Here is a 16,457-nt window from a genome sequence, read left to right as displayed (position 1 = left end):
CGGCAATTGACCCTGTCGCGCGCGGGTAGAATGCGGACTGGGCCATGGTGGGATTAAGAACCCACCCGTGACTGGTTTCTGGCGGTGTCCCAGAAAGTCACGACTGAATTGTCCGTTCGGTGGGCGAGCGGCCGTTATTAGTTAACGCAGTCACTCGCACGCCGGGCGGGCATAGATTTGTAACAATATATTTGATTCAATTCACAAAATTTGATTGATTATAAGACATACGTAAAATGTTAAGCAAAGAAAAGGTAAAATAAAATGTAAAAGATAAAAACAATGGTTTCTGCACAAGATTCAAAGCTATTTCAAAAGGTTTGTGAAAGAAACGGTTATAAAAAGGCTAATTTAGTCGTGCCACGATTCAAAATAATGTACACAGTCAATGCAATTTATCGAAAGAGAAGAGCTGAAGAAATTGATTTTTATTGTCTCCTTGATACTTATAACTCCATGGGAGGTTTTTACACATATATAAGTGGCAGGTTTTCGCAAACAACTTGTGGGAGTAGAATAGTAGATGTACACAAACACTCTCCTCAAAAACTGAATTCGTATTTCTGAAGTTAAAAAACCTTGAACAATTCATAGGATGTTGTACAATTAAACTAGAGTCGGTGGTGTAATGGTTACAGCACCACTATGAGTCTGCAGAGAGGTCGGTCATACAAATCCTGTGCAAGTCATACCAAAGACTTTTAAAATGGTACATGCTACTTCCTTGTTTGAAGTTCAGCATATAAAAGGATAAAGCATAGAAAAAAAAAACTTATGTTGGAATCCATGGGGAGGAGGAATTTTTCCTTGATTTCGCCACTAAGTGTGTAGAGAAAAGCAATGTCATAAAGATTATGTCATTGGTACCCGCAGTGCTCGAATGTCACATCTCGTGTTGTCTCATATATCTGTCTGCATGTGTGCGTGATTTGTGTCACAGCTCCTCCATGAGCCTTAGAGACTGTAAAAAAAAAAGACAACAATTCAAAGTAAAGGAACAATTAATTCTGTTTTAAAGGAAGATTGTTTTTCTCACAAAACAAAAATGAAGACCCAAAAAGAAAATGACATGCGTAACCAAAAGTGACAACATTCCCGTGTTATAATGGAATTATATATTATTATAATATAATAATTATATATTATTATAATAGAATAAGAGGCAGCATTCTTCCATTTCTATTTCCTTTATTTGCAGAACTCAGTCTCTCATAGGAGATATTTCAGCAGCAGTAATAGTTATCAATAAAAGAAAAGCTCAATAACAACCCCAAAAGGAGACAGAAAGGTACAACAAAGAGATAGAAAAAAACAAATCACAGGAGGCCCTCCATGACTGGGTCAGGGGAAATTGTAGATCTTCTCCAAAGCTTGAAAACATCCCAGAATAAAGCCCATGCCCAGATGTTTTTTTGGGGGAAACCTTTGCTGACCCACCAGGAAAGGTCTTTAGGTAGCTATTATACACTCATTTAGGCCTTCCACTAATATGCATTGTACCGTTATTGAAGAAATGTTAACATCCGTAATTTCAGCTAAACCATTCATAAGATCTCAACCGGATCATTGTTTATCATGTAGAGAACATACCATGAGGTACGTAACATCACTTTTGGAGAGTTTGGACTTTCTTCCTTGCCTGTTGTTATGTTAACACTACCAGTTTCACATATCCTCTTGAGAGTCTCGCATACAGCTCTTACTGAAACATGAAGGCTCGGTGTAATATGCCACATGGGATAGCCTTCACTCACGAAGCCAATAATTTATATACCCTTATCCTATAATATTTCCTCCCCGGGGGCGCTACTATTCACCACACTTCAATAATATCAACCACTATACTTGTATAGTCTTTATGCAAGTGTGGCACTTTCCGATTGCTTGCAATGATAACCAATCTCAGTGTACTATATCAGCACTTGACTGTATTCTGGAGCATTTCATTTCTACTCATGAGATGCGATTCTATCATGTTATTTGCATTTTACATCCAATATTTCCTCTTTTCAAAGTTATTTGCAATACTGTGCATATTGTAATAAGAAAAACTCCCCAAGATTGCTTTGAGCGTGAGGTGAGTTTGCACGCATGCCTGAATCATGCGCATGGTAATTAACATTGCCCTTTTGATTTGTGCAAAGATTTGGCTGGCTTTAAATTTTTTTAAACCAAAATGAATCTAATACACTGGGGGCACATCTAAAAACCAAATACCACAGCAAATAAGAAAAATAATTCCTGTTTTTAATTAATAACAGGGTGGGGACACAACAAAACAATCAAACGGAAGAAGCAAAGGAAACCAGCGCTAACACACTTATTTTAAAACACAGATACTAATTCCCCGACTTAAGACCGACTCTTATTGACAACACATACGAGTAACGAGACAACAAAAAGGGGAAAGAGAAATAAGATAGGGGATAGAGGAAGGGTAGGCCTTCCCTCTGCCTTGAGGTGGTGCAGGTTGAACGCAGGTGGGCCAAGCAGGCCGGGTCCTGTGGGCTGCAGGTGAGGCGATCTGGTGCGATAGCAGATGGTAGACTTGTCCCAAGTCTATAACATCGCAGACTAGAACAATTGGCAATTTGAGCTTCCCAGCTGAATCTTCTCTCGATCTCGCACAGACTTCCTGTGGTTGAACTCTCACCAACTCAGCCTGGCTGAACCGTCTCTGCAGGAGAACCGCGGCTGACTGTCGAAGCGATTGTGTGACGATCCTTTTATGGCCTCTTGCACATGATGTCACCACAACTCCACTGTTGGCAGTGTGCTCCATCATGCTCAAAATGGAAGTGATCCCTCAGACTCAATCAGGTGCTGGTTCTCGAGCACCTTGAGATCACACCCCAGAGGTCCTGCCTCCAGGGGTGTCATTACACGAAGCTTGAACATTTAATAAAACAAAAGGGGAATGAGAGGAAATGAAAGAACATGGAACAAGAAAAAGAGCAATCGGAGATTGCAGACCCTTGCCAGCACTTCTTTTGAGTGGTGTATATTTTTTAATGGGTTTTAGGGTAAATCCAATGTGGCTGCCAACTAAGTGACTTATGATATCATATGTGTGAACATTTTGTTCCTCATGGACAGGTGGTCATAAGTGTAAAGTTTTTGCCTCGATTTGTTCAGCCACTTCAGAGAAGAAGATTTTTGATGGTATTAAAAAACAAAAACAATATGGCTGCTAAGTCATGTGATTGATGACATAATCAATTTTTTTTTTTGTGGACCATTTTAACCCTAGATGACCCTCAAAAATTTTCATACTAATCGGATGTGGCGTTCTACATATGCAATTATGACGTCATAACGAGAGCACCTATAACGTCATCAAAAATAATCACACTCTTTCCCCCATGAGAAGTATTTCCAATGTGCCAAGTTTCAATTTTTTCCTTGGTGCGATTTCAGAGATAGAGGTCAAAAGTTTTTTTTTCCGGTTTTCCAACATGGCACCACACCACGTGACCTATGACGTCATAATTATCATTACAACATTCTACACGAGTAGTAGCACCAATGGTGAAAATTTCGTTTCAATCTGACAAGCGGTTACGGAGAAAAACACTGAAGTTCTGTGCGGACAAACAGACAGGTTGACAGACAATCAAATGGACCTAAATGCAAGACCCTCTCCCCTTTGGCAAAGGTAATAAATGAAAATAGAGGAATGGCAGGAAGATGAGAAACTATATTAGATGATAGATCCTGACAACAATTATGAGATGACTGAACTAGCATCAATTCTGAGATACCTGCCAAAATAATTAATCCCCAACAGTGTCCCTCTTTAAGAGTAGCCGAGTTCTCATCGGCACCCTGGCTAAATTCCAAATTCCTGTCACCTATGCTCAAACATTAAACCTTGTCACCCAATTTATGAAAGACGTGGGCAAAAAAACATTCCTCGGCCAACCACACATGAAGGCTGGAAAAATGGGGGCCATTTAATGAATCATTTGGTGCCCATTCTCCAATCTTACAGGTGTTGTCTTAACTCCAATGAGCTGTTCATATCGGCTAACATCATGATCATCTGTTTTGCAACCTCCATCAATACTCTTAGATGCACGTTATCTCGTCCTGGGGTTTTATCTTTTTTTTTCGCTTTCTTAAATGTTTCTTTATTTCCTCTATTTCTACCTGGAAGCCCTCTAAAAGATCTTCCTCACCACCTACATAGACTCTCTCAGCTACCGATAATTCTCCTGAATGTACTTGTGTAAGTGTTGAAGTGGAATAACTATTTAATGAGTTTGCCATCTCACTTTCATCACTAACCAATCAACCTTTTGCTATCCCTCAATGGGCCCAAGCATATCTGAAGCAGCCCTTGACCCCTGATATACTTAACTAATTCCTGACTATTATGCTGAATATTCTTGGTCATATCCTTGAATATTATTTTAGCTTGCCTCGTTATTTTTTTAACTTGTCTCTTTTTACTTCAATACTGGTCTGAGTCAGACACCAGTCCTGTTGGTTTTGACTTGATAAACGCCTTCTGCTTATCCTGAATAACACTACTTACCTCCTGGTCTCTTTCTGGCTCGAGCTTTGGACTTCACTGGAATATAATTAATCTGTACATTGCATATTTTGTTCTTTTAAGGTTTCCTATTTCTCTCCTGCCAATTAACATTCTTTTAGCTTGCCCCAATCTATTGTACCCAAGTCTGTCATACCTTTAAAGTTTACCTTTCTGAAATCTAATGTCTCAAACTCTAACTCCTCACAGAATCTTTGCACACACTATGTTATGGTCACATGGCCCGAAAGTGTTGTATCACCTCCAGATGTTCCACCATATTCCGATCATATTCAGACAACCATATTCAAAATTAAATAATTCTCCTATCCAATTACACATTTCAATCTTCACCAAAGTTGAAACAATTCGTCCTTGCAACACACCCAACATGTCAATCAGGTTTCGTCCGAATCCGTCAACAACTTTTTGAGATATCGTACTATATATCATTTTTTAACCTTATCTCTCGATAGTGAAGAATAACTTTTAAATTTCTTGTAGTCAGATCCGTATCTTCACCAAAATCTAATCAGTTCGTCCTTGGCACACACTGAATCTTCCCACAAAATTTCATCAATCCATCCACAGCTTTTTGAGATATCCTGCACACAGACAGACAGACAAAAAGACAAACAGACAGACAAACAAACAAACAAGACGTCGTGTCAAGCACGATAGTTGCAAAACAAATTTGATCTCAAAAATAATGTGTTGTTGAATTCAATGACGAAATATGCAACTCCTCTTCAAAATTCAAGTGAATCGGATGAAAATTGACAATTTTCGAAATCCGGCCTACGTTGAGCTTTTGGCTTATGTTGACCTCAAAAATAATTGATGGTTCAAGTCAGTGACCCAAAATATATATCCTCTTCAAACTTCAAGTGAATCGGATAAAAATTGACAATTTTAGAAATTCGGCCTATGTTGATCTTTTAGCTGATGTGAATTTCCACAAAAAATTGGTGGTTGAATTCAGTGACCCGAAATAGAAATCCTCTTCAAATTTCAACTCAATCAGATGAAAAATGAGGATTTTAGAATTACAACCTTAGTTGTTGATCATGGGCCTATGTTGACCTTTTGACCTCAAAAATAATTGGATGGTTGAATTCACTGTCCTCTAATATAAATCATCTTCAAATTTCAAGTCAATCAGATGGAAATTGAGGATTTTAGAAATCACACCGAAGTTGTTGACCTTTGGCCTATGTTGACCTTTTGACCTCAAAAACTATATGCCTCTTGCTTATGACAAACTCTACCAAGTGGTGAAGTTTCGTGACTTCACAGAATAACAAAATCGACTCACCAATATACTTGCTTCGATTTTGCAAGAAACAAACAGACAAGCCGGTAGGCGACGAGGGATTCGCTAGGATTGAAGCGCTGGATATGATGCTTTTCATTCTGACCGATCCACCGACGAAGATTCATTGCCAAGTCGTATTGGTTCACATACAATTGTTCCTCTGCCTGGCAAGATTTTTCCTATTGCGTATTTTGCCAACTGGCACTACTCATAAAAAATGACGGTAAATAGACACCCTATTTTTGAAGGACTACCATTGCTGTGGAGCCTCGCCTTGCAGACACACACACACACACACACACACACACACACACACACACACACACACACACACACACACACACACACACACACACACACACACACGGAAAACCCGATAAACTTCTCTCAATGCTCTTGTTTGACCACACCTCCTGAGCCACACAATATTTTTCATAAGCCACGCCCACTTTCCATAAGCCACGCCCACTTTCCTACGCCACTCCCACTTTCCATCAACCACGTCCACTTTCCATAAGCTCCGCCCACTTTCCTAAGCCCCTCATAAAAAATGACAGTAAATAGACACCCGATTTTTGAAGGACTACCATTTGAAAAATAAAATCTCAATCAAAAATCGGCTCAACTAAAATTTTCTAAATATCTTGAAGTGTTTAATTCCGAAGTCTCATTTCTCTACATTCAAAACTGAAGGACAAGTATTGAAAATGCTGTACGCGGTTTTTCGGCCGCTGCACAGCAACGGGTGGTTGCTAGGCAACAAAATTCAAACGCGCACATTCCCAGCACATATTGCATATGTTGGCAAAGTTTCATCGAAATCGGTTTGCTGGTTCGTGCTGTGGAGCCTTGCGTTGCAGAGACACACACACACACACACACACACACACACACACACACACACACACACACACACACACACACACACACACACACACACGGAAAACCTGACAATAAGGGATATCTAGCATATATAGCGAATCCAACAAACAGACAAAGGGGTGAAAACAACCTCCTTCACCTTTGGTGGTGGAGGTAACAAAATGAAGGACAGATAAAAGGATAAGGTCAATAAATCTCATTCTGTAAGGTGAACGTTCACAAGCACACAGCTTAGCTGAGGCCTAGCCAAACACAAACGCGAAATTTATACAACAGCACCAAATAAATATGTACAGGAATACACAGGAAAAGATTCACATTATGATTGACAGTGCAGGGAACAAACACCAGTTCAAAAATACAAATCTGGTATGCTTCTTAGCTTTTGAAGAAATTATAATAAAGTCCAATTAGCTTCCATACTGCAGTAATTGTCATTCCCTTTCATATCAAAATAAAATTTTGCAAAACAACTCAATGAATTTCATCAAACAGTCAGGAAAAGCAAATGGATTCTAAATCCAGTGTGGTCAAACTTTCCAACAATTACATTTTCAATGTAATTTTATCTTAAAGAATTTTATCCATTCATTGCTCCTTTCTTGATCTGGGTGTTCTCGCAAAGTATGGATTCACAGATGTCCACGTGGACCCTTACTTTAGATAAACAGGAGTCATACATGGTTTTCACAATGGATGACAGACTGGGGAGATGTCAATACATTCACATGGAGTCGTTGCCTTAGAATTAGAAATCCTCCTTGCATATAATCATAAATTGGAACAGTTGTACTATTTGTAAAGTAGTATATACAAATATAAAACATCCCTTTTTTTTAAGTACCAAATAAGAATGATTTTAAATTACCTACAAATCACCAAAGGAAAAGCTGTTTCGTCATGGATGAGTAATATTTGTTTAAAACATGTTGCATCATTACACATAATGATGAAAATACAGACATTGGACATCAAAGATGTACACAGATCATCATTACGTTCACAATACTCAAGATATAATGCTCAATACCCCTCTAGAAATGCCCTCTGCCTGATCTATAACAAAAACTTTAGGTCTTGCTTTTATAATTGACTAGTGCCATAAAAGGTGAAACAACTTGGCGAAATGTCTTTTCTTATCGTCAAAGCAACCAGTGAAAAACGTGACGATTTAAACTACTAATTGAGAAACAGACTGGTAATTTAGCATGCGTTTCGAGGTAGGAAACTTGAGGTTGAGTCCTTCAAGATCATGTTCTCAAACGTAAACTTATTCATGGCATTCTTTATATGAGGCTGAACTCATTTCCTGATCTTTGATTATTTAAAGTTGATTAAATGCCAATGATTCACTCATCAATTCAGAAAAGGTTGTGTGATAAAGACAACTGTGATTCATGGGGTATTCTACAGGGGTGCTCTGATGCAAGATTTTAATTCCACTATAGCAAAGTAAGTGGGTATTACTGAATCCAAGACTGAAGCTTCAATCAACTCCATCAACTTTAAAACTTCATTGTGATAAAAGTTGTTATTCAGTGGAGTGTGCTTAATGCTGTCCTTGGGATCATAGTGGGTATGGGTTTAAGATGAGAGAAGAGAGACACGGTGATTATGCTTATTCTGATAGGATGGCTTCTCACAACCTGAATACATAGATCCTTTGTCTGGTGATGTAGGTTGTCAGAAAAATTCAATATCAAAGTTTGGCACAACATACAGGTTATTTTTTTTATCTCCGAATTCTGTCTGGGGAGAAACATGTGGATGTACATTTCCTTCATTGCTAATAATTTGCTCAATTGTGTTTGAAAGGAAGATCTTGCTCCATCACATTTAAATTTCAGAGTGAATGTTTTTCAGAAGGCACATGATGCTTGGAAGAAAGAGCTCTTCAGGTTTATCACCTACAGCGTGCTCGGTGTTGCTGAAACAAGCAAACAAAGCAAATGATTGGCATTGTTAAACCAAAAAAACATTTTTTATTGGTCACCTCTTGTCATCCATTTATTGCACTTAAGCAGCAAGAGAGAGAAAGTGTCTTCATTTGAAAGGTTGCTAGTTATCAAATATATAGCTATATTAAGGCCACAACGCAGAACTGTAAAGTTGGTCAAGTTTAGTATTCCTATATCAGAAATAATCAGAGTCCTTTTCGTTGACCAGAAGATGCATAAAAAGAAAGGAATTCAAAAGTTGGAAAATACAGTAAATAAGTACATTTGCAAAGAATAGGGATCATTTCCATGGGCTCTTTAACGTTCAGCAACTCATGCCGGCAGATGAGATGCATGGTTCAACGGTTCAACTAAGTTGGAATTTACAATATATCTGCTCTAAACATGAAAATTGGGATGAAACTACTCAGCTAATGAACACCTTAATCCCTAAGAGTCCATTTTAAGAACACTGCCCCCCATTTTTTTTATTTGAGCCTCGTCCCAAGGCTCACTACCTCAAAAGCAAAAGGACAAAGAAAATGTGCTCCCTTCCGTGACAACAAAATCTGGCCTTGGTTTCATCGCGAAACATTTCAAGTGTGGTGAGTGTGATTAATGTTCCTATTTCCATCTGCCAAGATCCTGTTTGCTTTCACACTCGTCCATCACTGTGCAATATAGTGATCAATTGTAATTGGCAATCAAAAGAAACAAAAATTGGGAACCAGGATGGGCAGTGCTGATAATGTCAACCCCAACATTGCATAAGAACAATAAATGTTTAAAATGCAGCAAATGTTCAAAAGGCCGGAGAAATATTGTTCATGACAGTGGGCAATGTCATGCTTATAGGAGTTTGTAGCAGAAATCAGGTACTGATGCTTATTTCAGTGGGTCAATGACATGTTCATATTAGTTCATGGATCAAAAGTCATGTGAACAGCAAAAATCATGGCAGCAATGAGGAGGTTAGTGGGCAGCAGCAGTGATGTTAGTCGTGATTATGGTTGGCGTGATGTCAGAGGACAGCCAGCTCAATCTTCCTGTAATTACTTGAGAAAAGTGAACTATACTACGAACTCTTACAAAGAGCTGGTAGAGAGGCAGACTGTGCAAAGGTCTTCTCATTCATTAAATATGCTGACAAAACAAATTTCAATTGCCATTTCAACGATAATTTGGGGCACCTAGATTTCATATGGCAAGCTCAGTCATTCCTCATTCAGGGTGTTATAACCATGAGCAGCAATGCTGAATCAATGAAAGAAAATTTAACCTCCCTGTTAGCACACTGGTCACTTGCATTCAGTTTGAAATCCAGACAGGGTACATCAAGTTTCACTCACCTCTTCGCTCTCTATCCCCATGAGATTGATGTCATAATAACTGGGTGGTTCATACACCTGGGTCTGTTTTCCTCCTCAATGAACAACAAAACACAACTAGCATTGCAGCCCAAGGGGTGGAAAATCATTTCCCTAACTCAACAAGTGGGTCCTACTGTTAGTTCCCTTTTAATTCTTCGTCACTACACTGTGCTCCATTCACACCCAATTGCTCGGGTCCTCACGCCGAGCTTCACAATTTCCCTAACTTATGCCGTCTTGGAATTTACATATGATTACACACTCACTCTCTCTTCTATTCACCCTTTCATTTGCTCAAGGTCATCTACCATCTGTTTGGAAATCAGCAAACAATACTGCTCTGCATAAAAAAAGGTGAAAAACAGATCCCTGCAACTACAGACCAATCAGCCTGCTCCCCATCAACATTAAGGTCATGGAACCCATCATTACTTCTGACATCAAATCCTTCCCCTTTGACAATGGCTTGATTTCTGATCATCAATTTCGATTCAGACCAGGTCACTCTACCCTGGACTTGCTAATTCTGCTTTCCCAACAACGGATGGAGATCCTCAATGGCAACCATGAGATCAGAGCCATCTCCCGAGACATATTGGGAGCTTTCGATATAGCATGGCACCATGCACTGCTAAACCAAACTCACTTCTTATGGTATCCAAGGTAATCTCCACTCATGGTTCACGAATTTGCTCTCCTGTCGTAGTCAACACGTGGCACTTAATGGAATTCTCTCATCTCCTCTTCCTGTCTACGCTGGAGTTCCTCAAGGAAGTGTTCTGGGCCCTGTGCTCTTTCTGGTTTTCATCAATGATCTCTCTGACTTTCTGGAAAATCCCTTTTATCGATTTGCTGATGACTCCACCCTCTGCTGTACCATCTCTCATCCCTCAGATCGGCAGACAGCAGGTTCTTCACTTTCTGCAGACCTGAGTAAAATTACAAGCTCGTCAAACACGTGGAACATATCTTTCAATCCTGACAAATCTCACACTCTCTCTATGTCTCTCCGAAAAGACCGTCTGGAACCCCCCCACCACCACCCCCACCACCACCGACATCTAGTTTCTCAACAATCCTCTTGAAGAAGTTCTGTCTCTCAAGCTTTTGGGTCTCACTATTGGCAATTATCTTTTTTGGGATTGCCACCTTTCCAAGATGGATTCCAAAGCTAGTGGCTGGAACTGGGCATCCTCCATTTGCAAAGTCTTTCCTTGGCACACCTGAACGCTTAACCATAAACAAAGCTTTTATCCGCAGCTTTATTGAGTACTGCTCTCCCCTCTGGGCTGGTGCACCTGCCCCACACCTAGCTCAGCTTCATGCTGTGGAAACCAAGGCTTTTAGGGTCATTGGTATCTCCCATGATGAAGCAGAGTATTTGGTTCTCTCACTCTCTCATTTCAGGCAGGTCGATGGTCTTTCCGTCATCTACCGACTCCTCTTCGGCTTACACCTCCTGCTCTGTCTGTCCTTTGCCCCCCTGACATTACTGCAGAGTGCTCAAGATCTGCCAGCAACCCTCTTCTGGTGAAACTACGAAAATCAAGAATCACTGCTCACCTTCACTCTTTCATTCCTCTTTTTTTCCAGCCTTGAGAACAAACTCCCACACTCTCTTCAATCCCACTCCTCCCTCCTTCAAATCCCCTGTTTACCTTACTGAAAGTCCCTGTGGTGTCCATCTTGTTTATCCCATGTACCCCCCTTTCCCTCTCTCTTCCACAGATCTGATGTCCCTGTTCTTCACTGTTGTTGTGCTTCCCTCTCTTGCCCCTTCTTGTCTCCTGCTCCCTTTGTTATATGTTCTGTGCTTGCTCTTATACGAGTCTCGACTAAATGTACAAAAAAAATAAAATTGAGCCTGGTGTTGGCTTAACGGTTAAGGTGGCTGGCTTAAGATCTAAGGGTCTTGAGTTTGAGCCACTGTTGGAAGTTGAATTAACACCACGTGGGGTTGACTCAGCCTGTTATCCTTCTGAGGTCAGTGAAATAAGTACCAGTGTACTGGTAATGGAGGGCACTGCATCAGCGACACAGCCGCGTCCATACAAAAATGATGCAACCAGTAGCGACAGACTGCATGTGATAGCTTTCTAGCTTCAAGAGAAATATCGACATGGGGATAGACAACACAACCAAATCCAGACAGATCTGGTGTACAAGGACAGCCCAATGTCGAAGATAAGACGCAAAAACCTAAACTTAAGACGAGTTATGCTGTCTGGGGGTGAGGGATTATGGCATATGTGCCCACATCTCTCCAGGACGTCCTTCCTGCACGGACAATGGAGAGAGAGAGAGAGAGAGAGAGAGAGAGAGAGAGAGAGAGAGAGAGAGAGAGAGAGAGAGAGAGAGAGAGAGAGAGAGAGAGAGAGAGAGAGAGAGAGAGAGAGAGAGAGAGAGAGAGACAGAGAGAGAGAGAGAGACAGAGAGAGAGAGAGAGAGAGAGAGAGAGAGAGAGAGAGAGAGAGAGAGAGAGAGAGAGAGAGAGACAAAGAGAGAGAGAGAGACAGAGAGAGAGACAGAGACAGAGACAGAGACAGAGACAGAGACAGAGACAGAGACAGAGACAGAGACAGAGACAGAGACAGAGACAGAGACAGAGACAGAGACAGAGACAGAGAGAGAGAGAGAGAGAGAGAGAGAGAGGGAGAGAGGGAGAGAGAGAGAGAGAGAGAGAGAGAGAGAGAGAGAGAGAGAGAGAGAGAGAGAGATGAGATGAGATGTGATGAGATGTTACCACTCCCTACGTCTGAGTCCAATTCTCACATGCAGCAGGGTTACAGACTTTATAAACTGGGCAGGAGGTTCCGTCATTGGCCACACGCTGGTGTGGGTGGCACCTTCATTCGAGCTATCCCGCCCTGTGGAGTGGACCCTTAATAAAGTGTTAGGCCCTCAGCCAGGGCTCTACAGCCCATTTCACTGCCACAGCCTGTGGTCCATTGGCCAAACGGTTTGTGATGGTTGGTTCTTCGAAAGGTGTGTAGCGCTTTTTGGTGCCGACAAGTCCTCCATATGGCCTCACTTACACAGAAGGTCAGACATTATACAATCTTACACGATGCTACATTAAGGTTTATATACACTCGCATATCTCTCGGGATTCTGAGTTGGACAGGTGACCATGACGGCCATAACCTGCTCATGGACACATATCTTTTCCGCCTATCTCACAGGATTATGAGTTGACCTGGCGACCATAACGGGCTATGACATGCTCATGGTCACATATATTTTCCACATATCTCACGGGATTGTGAGTTGGACAGGTAACAGTGATGGGTGGGGAAGGGGTTTGAAGGGTTGGGAGGGGGAGGAAAGAGCAAAGATGGACAGAGTTGATAGGGGAGGTTGAGGGCTTTGGGGGAAGGTTGGGGGGGGGGAGTAGGTTGAGGAGTTGTGATCGGTGGGGTGGGTTGAAAGCTTGGAGTGGGGAAGTGATTGACGGCTTAGTGTTGGGAGGGGGAGAGTTAGGACTTGGGGTTGGGGGAGGGTAGAGCAAAGATGGGACAAAGTTGGGAGGGGAGGCTGAGCCTTTGAGTGAAGGGGGTTTAGGAGTTAAGGTCGAGTGGGGGGAGGGGGGGGGGTTGAAGGCTTGGAGTGGGGAGGGGATTGATGACTTAGGCCTGGGAGGAAGAGGGTGAGTACTTAAAGTTGGGAGGCAGAGGTTGAGAACTGGGGGTTGTGAGGGGAGGAAGGGGAGAAATTGAGGACTTAAAGGCACATTTTACATTCCCTGGAATTTCCTTTTGTCCCTGCTAGTTATATAGTAATCTGTAATGGTGGGCATGTCTGTATTTTATCCCATGCACACCCCAAAATGTGTCCCATAATATACTCTGCCTGACAAAGAAAACCATTTTTATGTGAAACATTTTCATAGCTCATGCATGCCATCCAGTTTCAGTGTTCGCAGGTCAAGCTATAATCCATAGCACAAAAATAATCCACATATTGTATGCATACGGTTATTCACACAGCCAGTGATGATACAATGTTTCTGTTCTCTAATTGTTTATCAAGGACTTGAATGAGTAAGGGTTTCCATACCTTCTACTTGGCTATCAGTCAGTGGAGGAGCTGGGAGTTTTCTTCTCCGCAGTGCTGTTGTCATTGGTTCCTGGAATGACATGAACATTGAGTTGAGATGGCTTTGCTTCATTTAACTGTCCAACAATATTTCATGGTCCATTTAACTCTGCGCCATCATGTCTCTATTAATAGCTTATTTGGAATTGGAATTCCAGATAAGGTATTGTCATCATCCATCCATCTGTCCGTCCGTCCGTCTGTTTCCTATTTCGACTTCTCTGGCTAAACTGGTGGGTTGATCCGGCTGAAATTTGGCACCAACGTTCTGCTCCTAACTGGTAATGGGGATTGCAAAGCTTGTTCTGTGACTTTAAGTAGGTAGGTCAAAATGGCTGAGTTAGTAAATTTCTTCAAAAATCTTCTTCTCCAGACCCATCAGTCAGAATGCTACCAAATTAGGGTTACAACATTAGTACAGGGTCGTGATGTCAAATTGCGGAGGTCATGCTGATCATATGACCAGAAGTGTATTAAAATGGTGGTCGCGAAAGTTCCTTCAAGAATCTTCCTCTTCTGACCCACCAGTCAGAATGCTACCAAATTTGGGTGCCAACATTAAGCTCGGGCCCAGATAAGCTACAGGTCCAGTGGTCCTATTTTTGGTTCACAAGCGCCAGCCAGAGTGACCACTATATTCGTTATGTCTGTGTGTCTGTTGGGTAGTCGATCTTGTTGGAAAAAAAAAATATTTCCCCAAAATTTTTTTTGGAAATTTGTTCCACCCTTATTATCAGTATTTCCGTCGATATGTTTGTCTGTCTGTCCCTCTGTTCGGTCCAGTGCTCCGTTAATACAATGGCGATTTTTATGAAACTTGGTTGGTAGGTTCATACCATGACCTAGTTGTGTGCAAATGAGAACCGTTGCTATGGACACCACCGTTGCCTAGCAACGGGACTTTGAAATTTTTGAAAAATCATAAAAAAATTTAGTTTTCGAAAATCAAAAATCGGGCCACGAGCGACTGTGGGCAGTACATTCAGCCATATTGTCAAAAATTTCCAGCCGGATCCTATGAAAACTGTCGGAGAAGATAGACTTTGAATGAACTCTGGTCGAAAACAATAAGAAAACGAAGTTCGTTATATCTCAGAGACTATGAGTCAGATATACCTGAAACTGGTATGGTAGGTTCATGGTATGTCCTAGTTATGGGTGAGAAAGAACCGTTGCTATGGACCCCTCCGTTGCCTATCAACGGCCGACTACCTATGTCCGCCTACCGGCTTGTCTGTCTGTGTGTCTGTCTGTCCAGAGCATAACTCCGTGGACTTTGATCCGATCTTGATGAAACTTGGTTATTTGTTCGATATCAATGTCTAGTTGTGTTTTCCTGGATGAGGGCGTGCTCCACCCATTGTGGGCAGAGCCACGCCCAAAAATAGCTATTTTTAGGGGGTAGTCGGATTAAAAATCTATCTTCTCCTCGGGAATTTACTGAATGGAATGGGTTCTTCGGTATTTGAATAGCAAAATGAATTATCCAAAACTTGTCGTTGTCCGAGTTTTCATTTTCGTCCCAAGGTCAAGGTCACAAGGTCAAAAACATAACCTTTAAAGGTTATGCAATGGTCAAATTTTGAAAGTTGTTCAACGAAACCGGGTTTTCGACATTTTGCAGCTGTTGATTGAAGGCCACTATAATTAATTATAACTTGGTGAAAAATTATCACATTGTCTCATCCTTGACTTATGAAACAATCTACATCGTCAAATACCGCTCGTGAACCATCGTCGTCTTCAGACTTGTTCTTCTTGCTTTGCTCATTCTGCCCCTAATATTGTTAAAGTTGGTAAAGCCTTATTCTTCAGATATTTAATGCTGCACAAACCACAACTATCAACAGTCATGTTTCTAAATCACTGCAAACATCAATGGGGAACCAATTTCAGTGTTACCTTTGGAGCATTGCAGACCTGCAAGCTTCCACCAAGAGTTGCATCACAGCCTGGCAACTTCATGGAATGTAAGTGCCGTTCTATTTCAGAAATCTGTAATAAATGTAAAAGTCATTAATTTGTGGCAACTGAGTAAACGTTATTTTGTGAAAACTCAGTTAAAGTATTTTTTGAAAAGCAGTTTTTTGTACCTTTGTTCAACACAAAGTTGAGGCTCATGCAAGATAAGAATAAGAACAATGGAAGGTGGAGGGGATATCACTGATAGGGGAGATGAGGAGAAATGTCCCGTGCAGATGAGGAGGAATGACTGATGTAACCGTAATGGTGGGGAATTAAAAATGGGCAGACATTTGATAGATGCACATATTTGGTAAATACACAGTTACATACACAGAACAAGGGTGTTACTGGAGGATCAT

The 16,457-nt window shown here is 41.2% G+C and overlaps 1 protein-coding gene across 2 annotated transcripts in view; it reads right to left on the bottom strand.

Annotated features, from left to right (window-relative positions):
* Positions 1 to 1,168: 1,168 nt before the first annotated feature.
* Positions 1,169 to 16,457, bottom strand: part of LOC147028976 (uncharacterized) — a 163,636-nt gene continuing 148,347 nt past the window's right edge. The window contains exons 12-14 of one of the 2 annotated variants that reach the window (XM_085879871.1): positions 16,036 to 16,128; positions 14,095 to 14,164; positions 1,169 to 8,658 (exon numbers count right to left, since the gene is read on the bottom strand). In XM_085879871.1, the coding sequence (XP_085735997.1) occupies positions 8,639 to 8,658; positions 14,095 to 14,164; positions 16,036 to 16,128 (183 nt within the window). In that variant the 3' untranslated portion in view covers positions 1,169 to 8,638. Of the gene's footprint in view, positions 8,659 to 14,094; positions 14,165 to 16,035; positions 16,129 to 16,457 lie in introns of those variants that run through there. The other variant, XR_015057788.1, reaches the window with a different exon arrangement.

The sequence above is a fragment of the Eptatretus burgeri genome, chromosome 4, assembly GCF_056783735.1.
Source record: "Eptatretus burgeri isolate ZD-2024b chromosome 4, Ebu_testis_v1, whole genome shotgun sequence".
Taxonomy (NCBI): domain Eukaryota; kingdom Metazoa; phylum Chordata; class Myxini; order Myxiniformes; family Myxinidae; genus Eptatretus; species Eptatretus burgeri.
The sequence above is the reverse complement of the archived record's forward strand: the minus strand, read 5'-3'. Positions and strand labels throughout refer to the sequence as shown.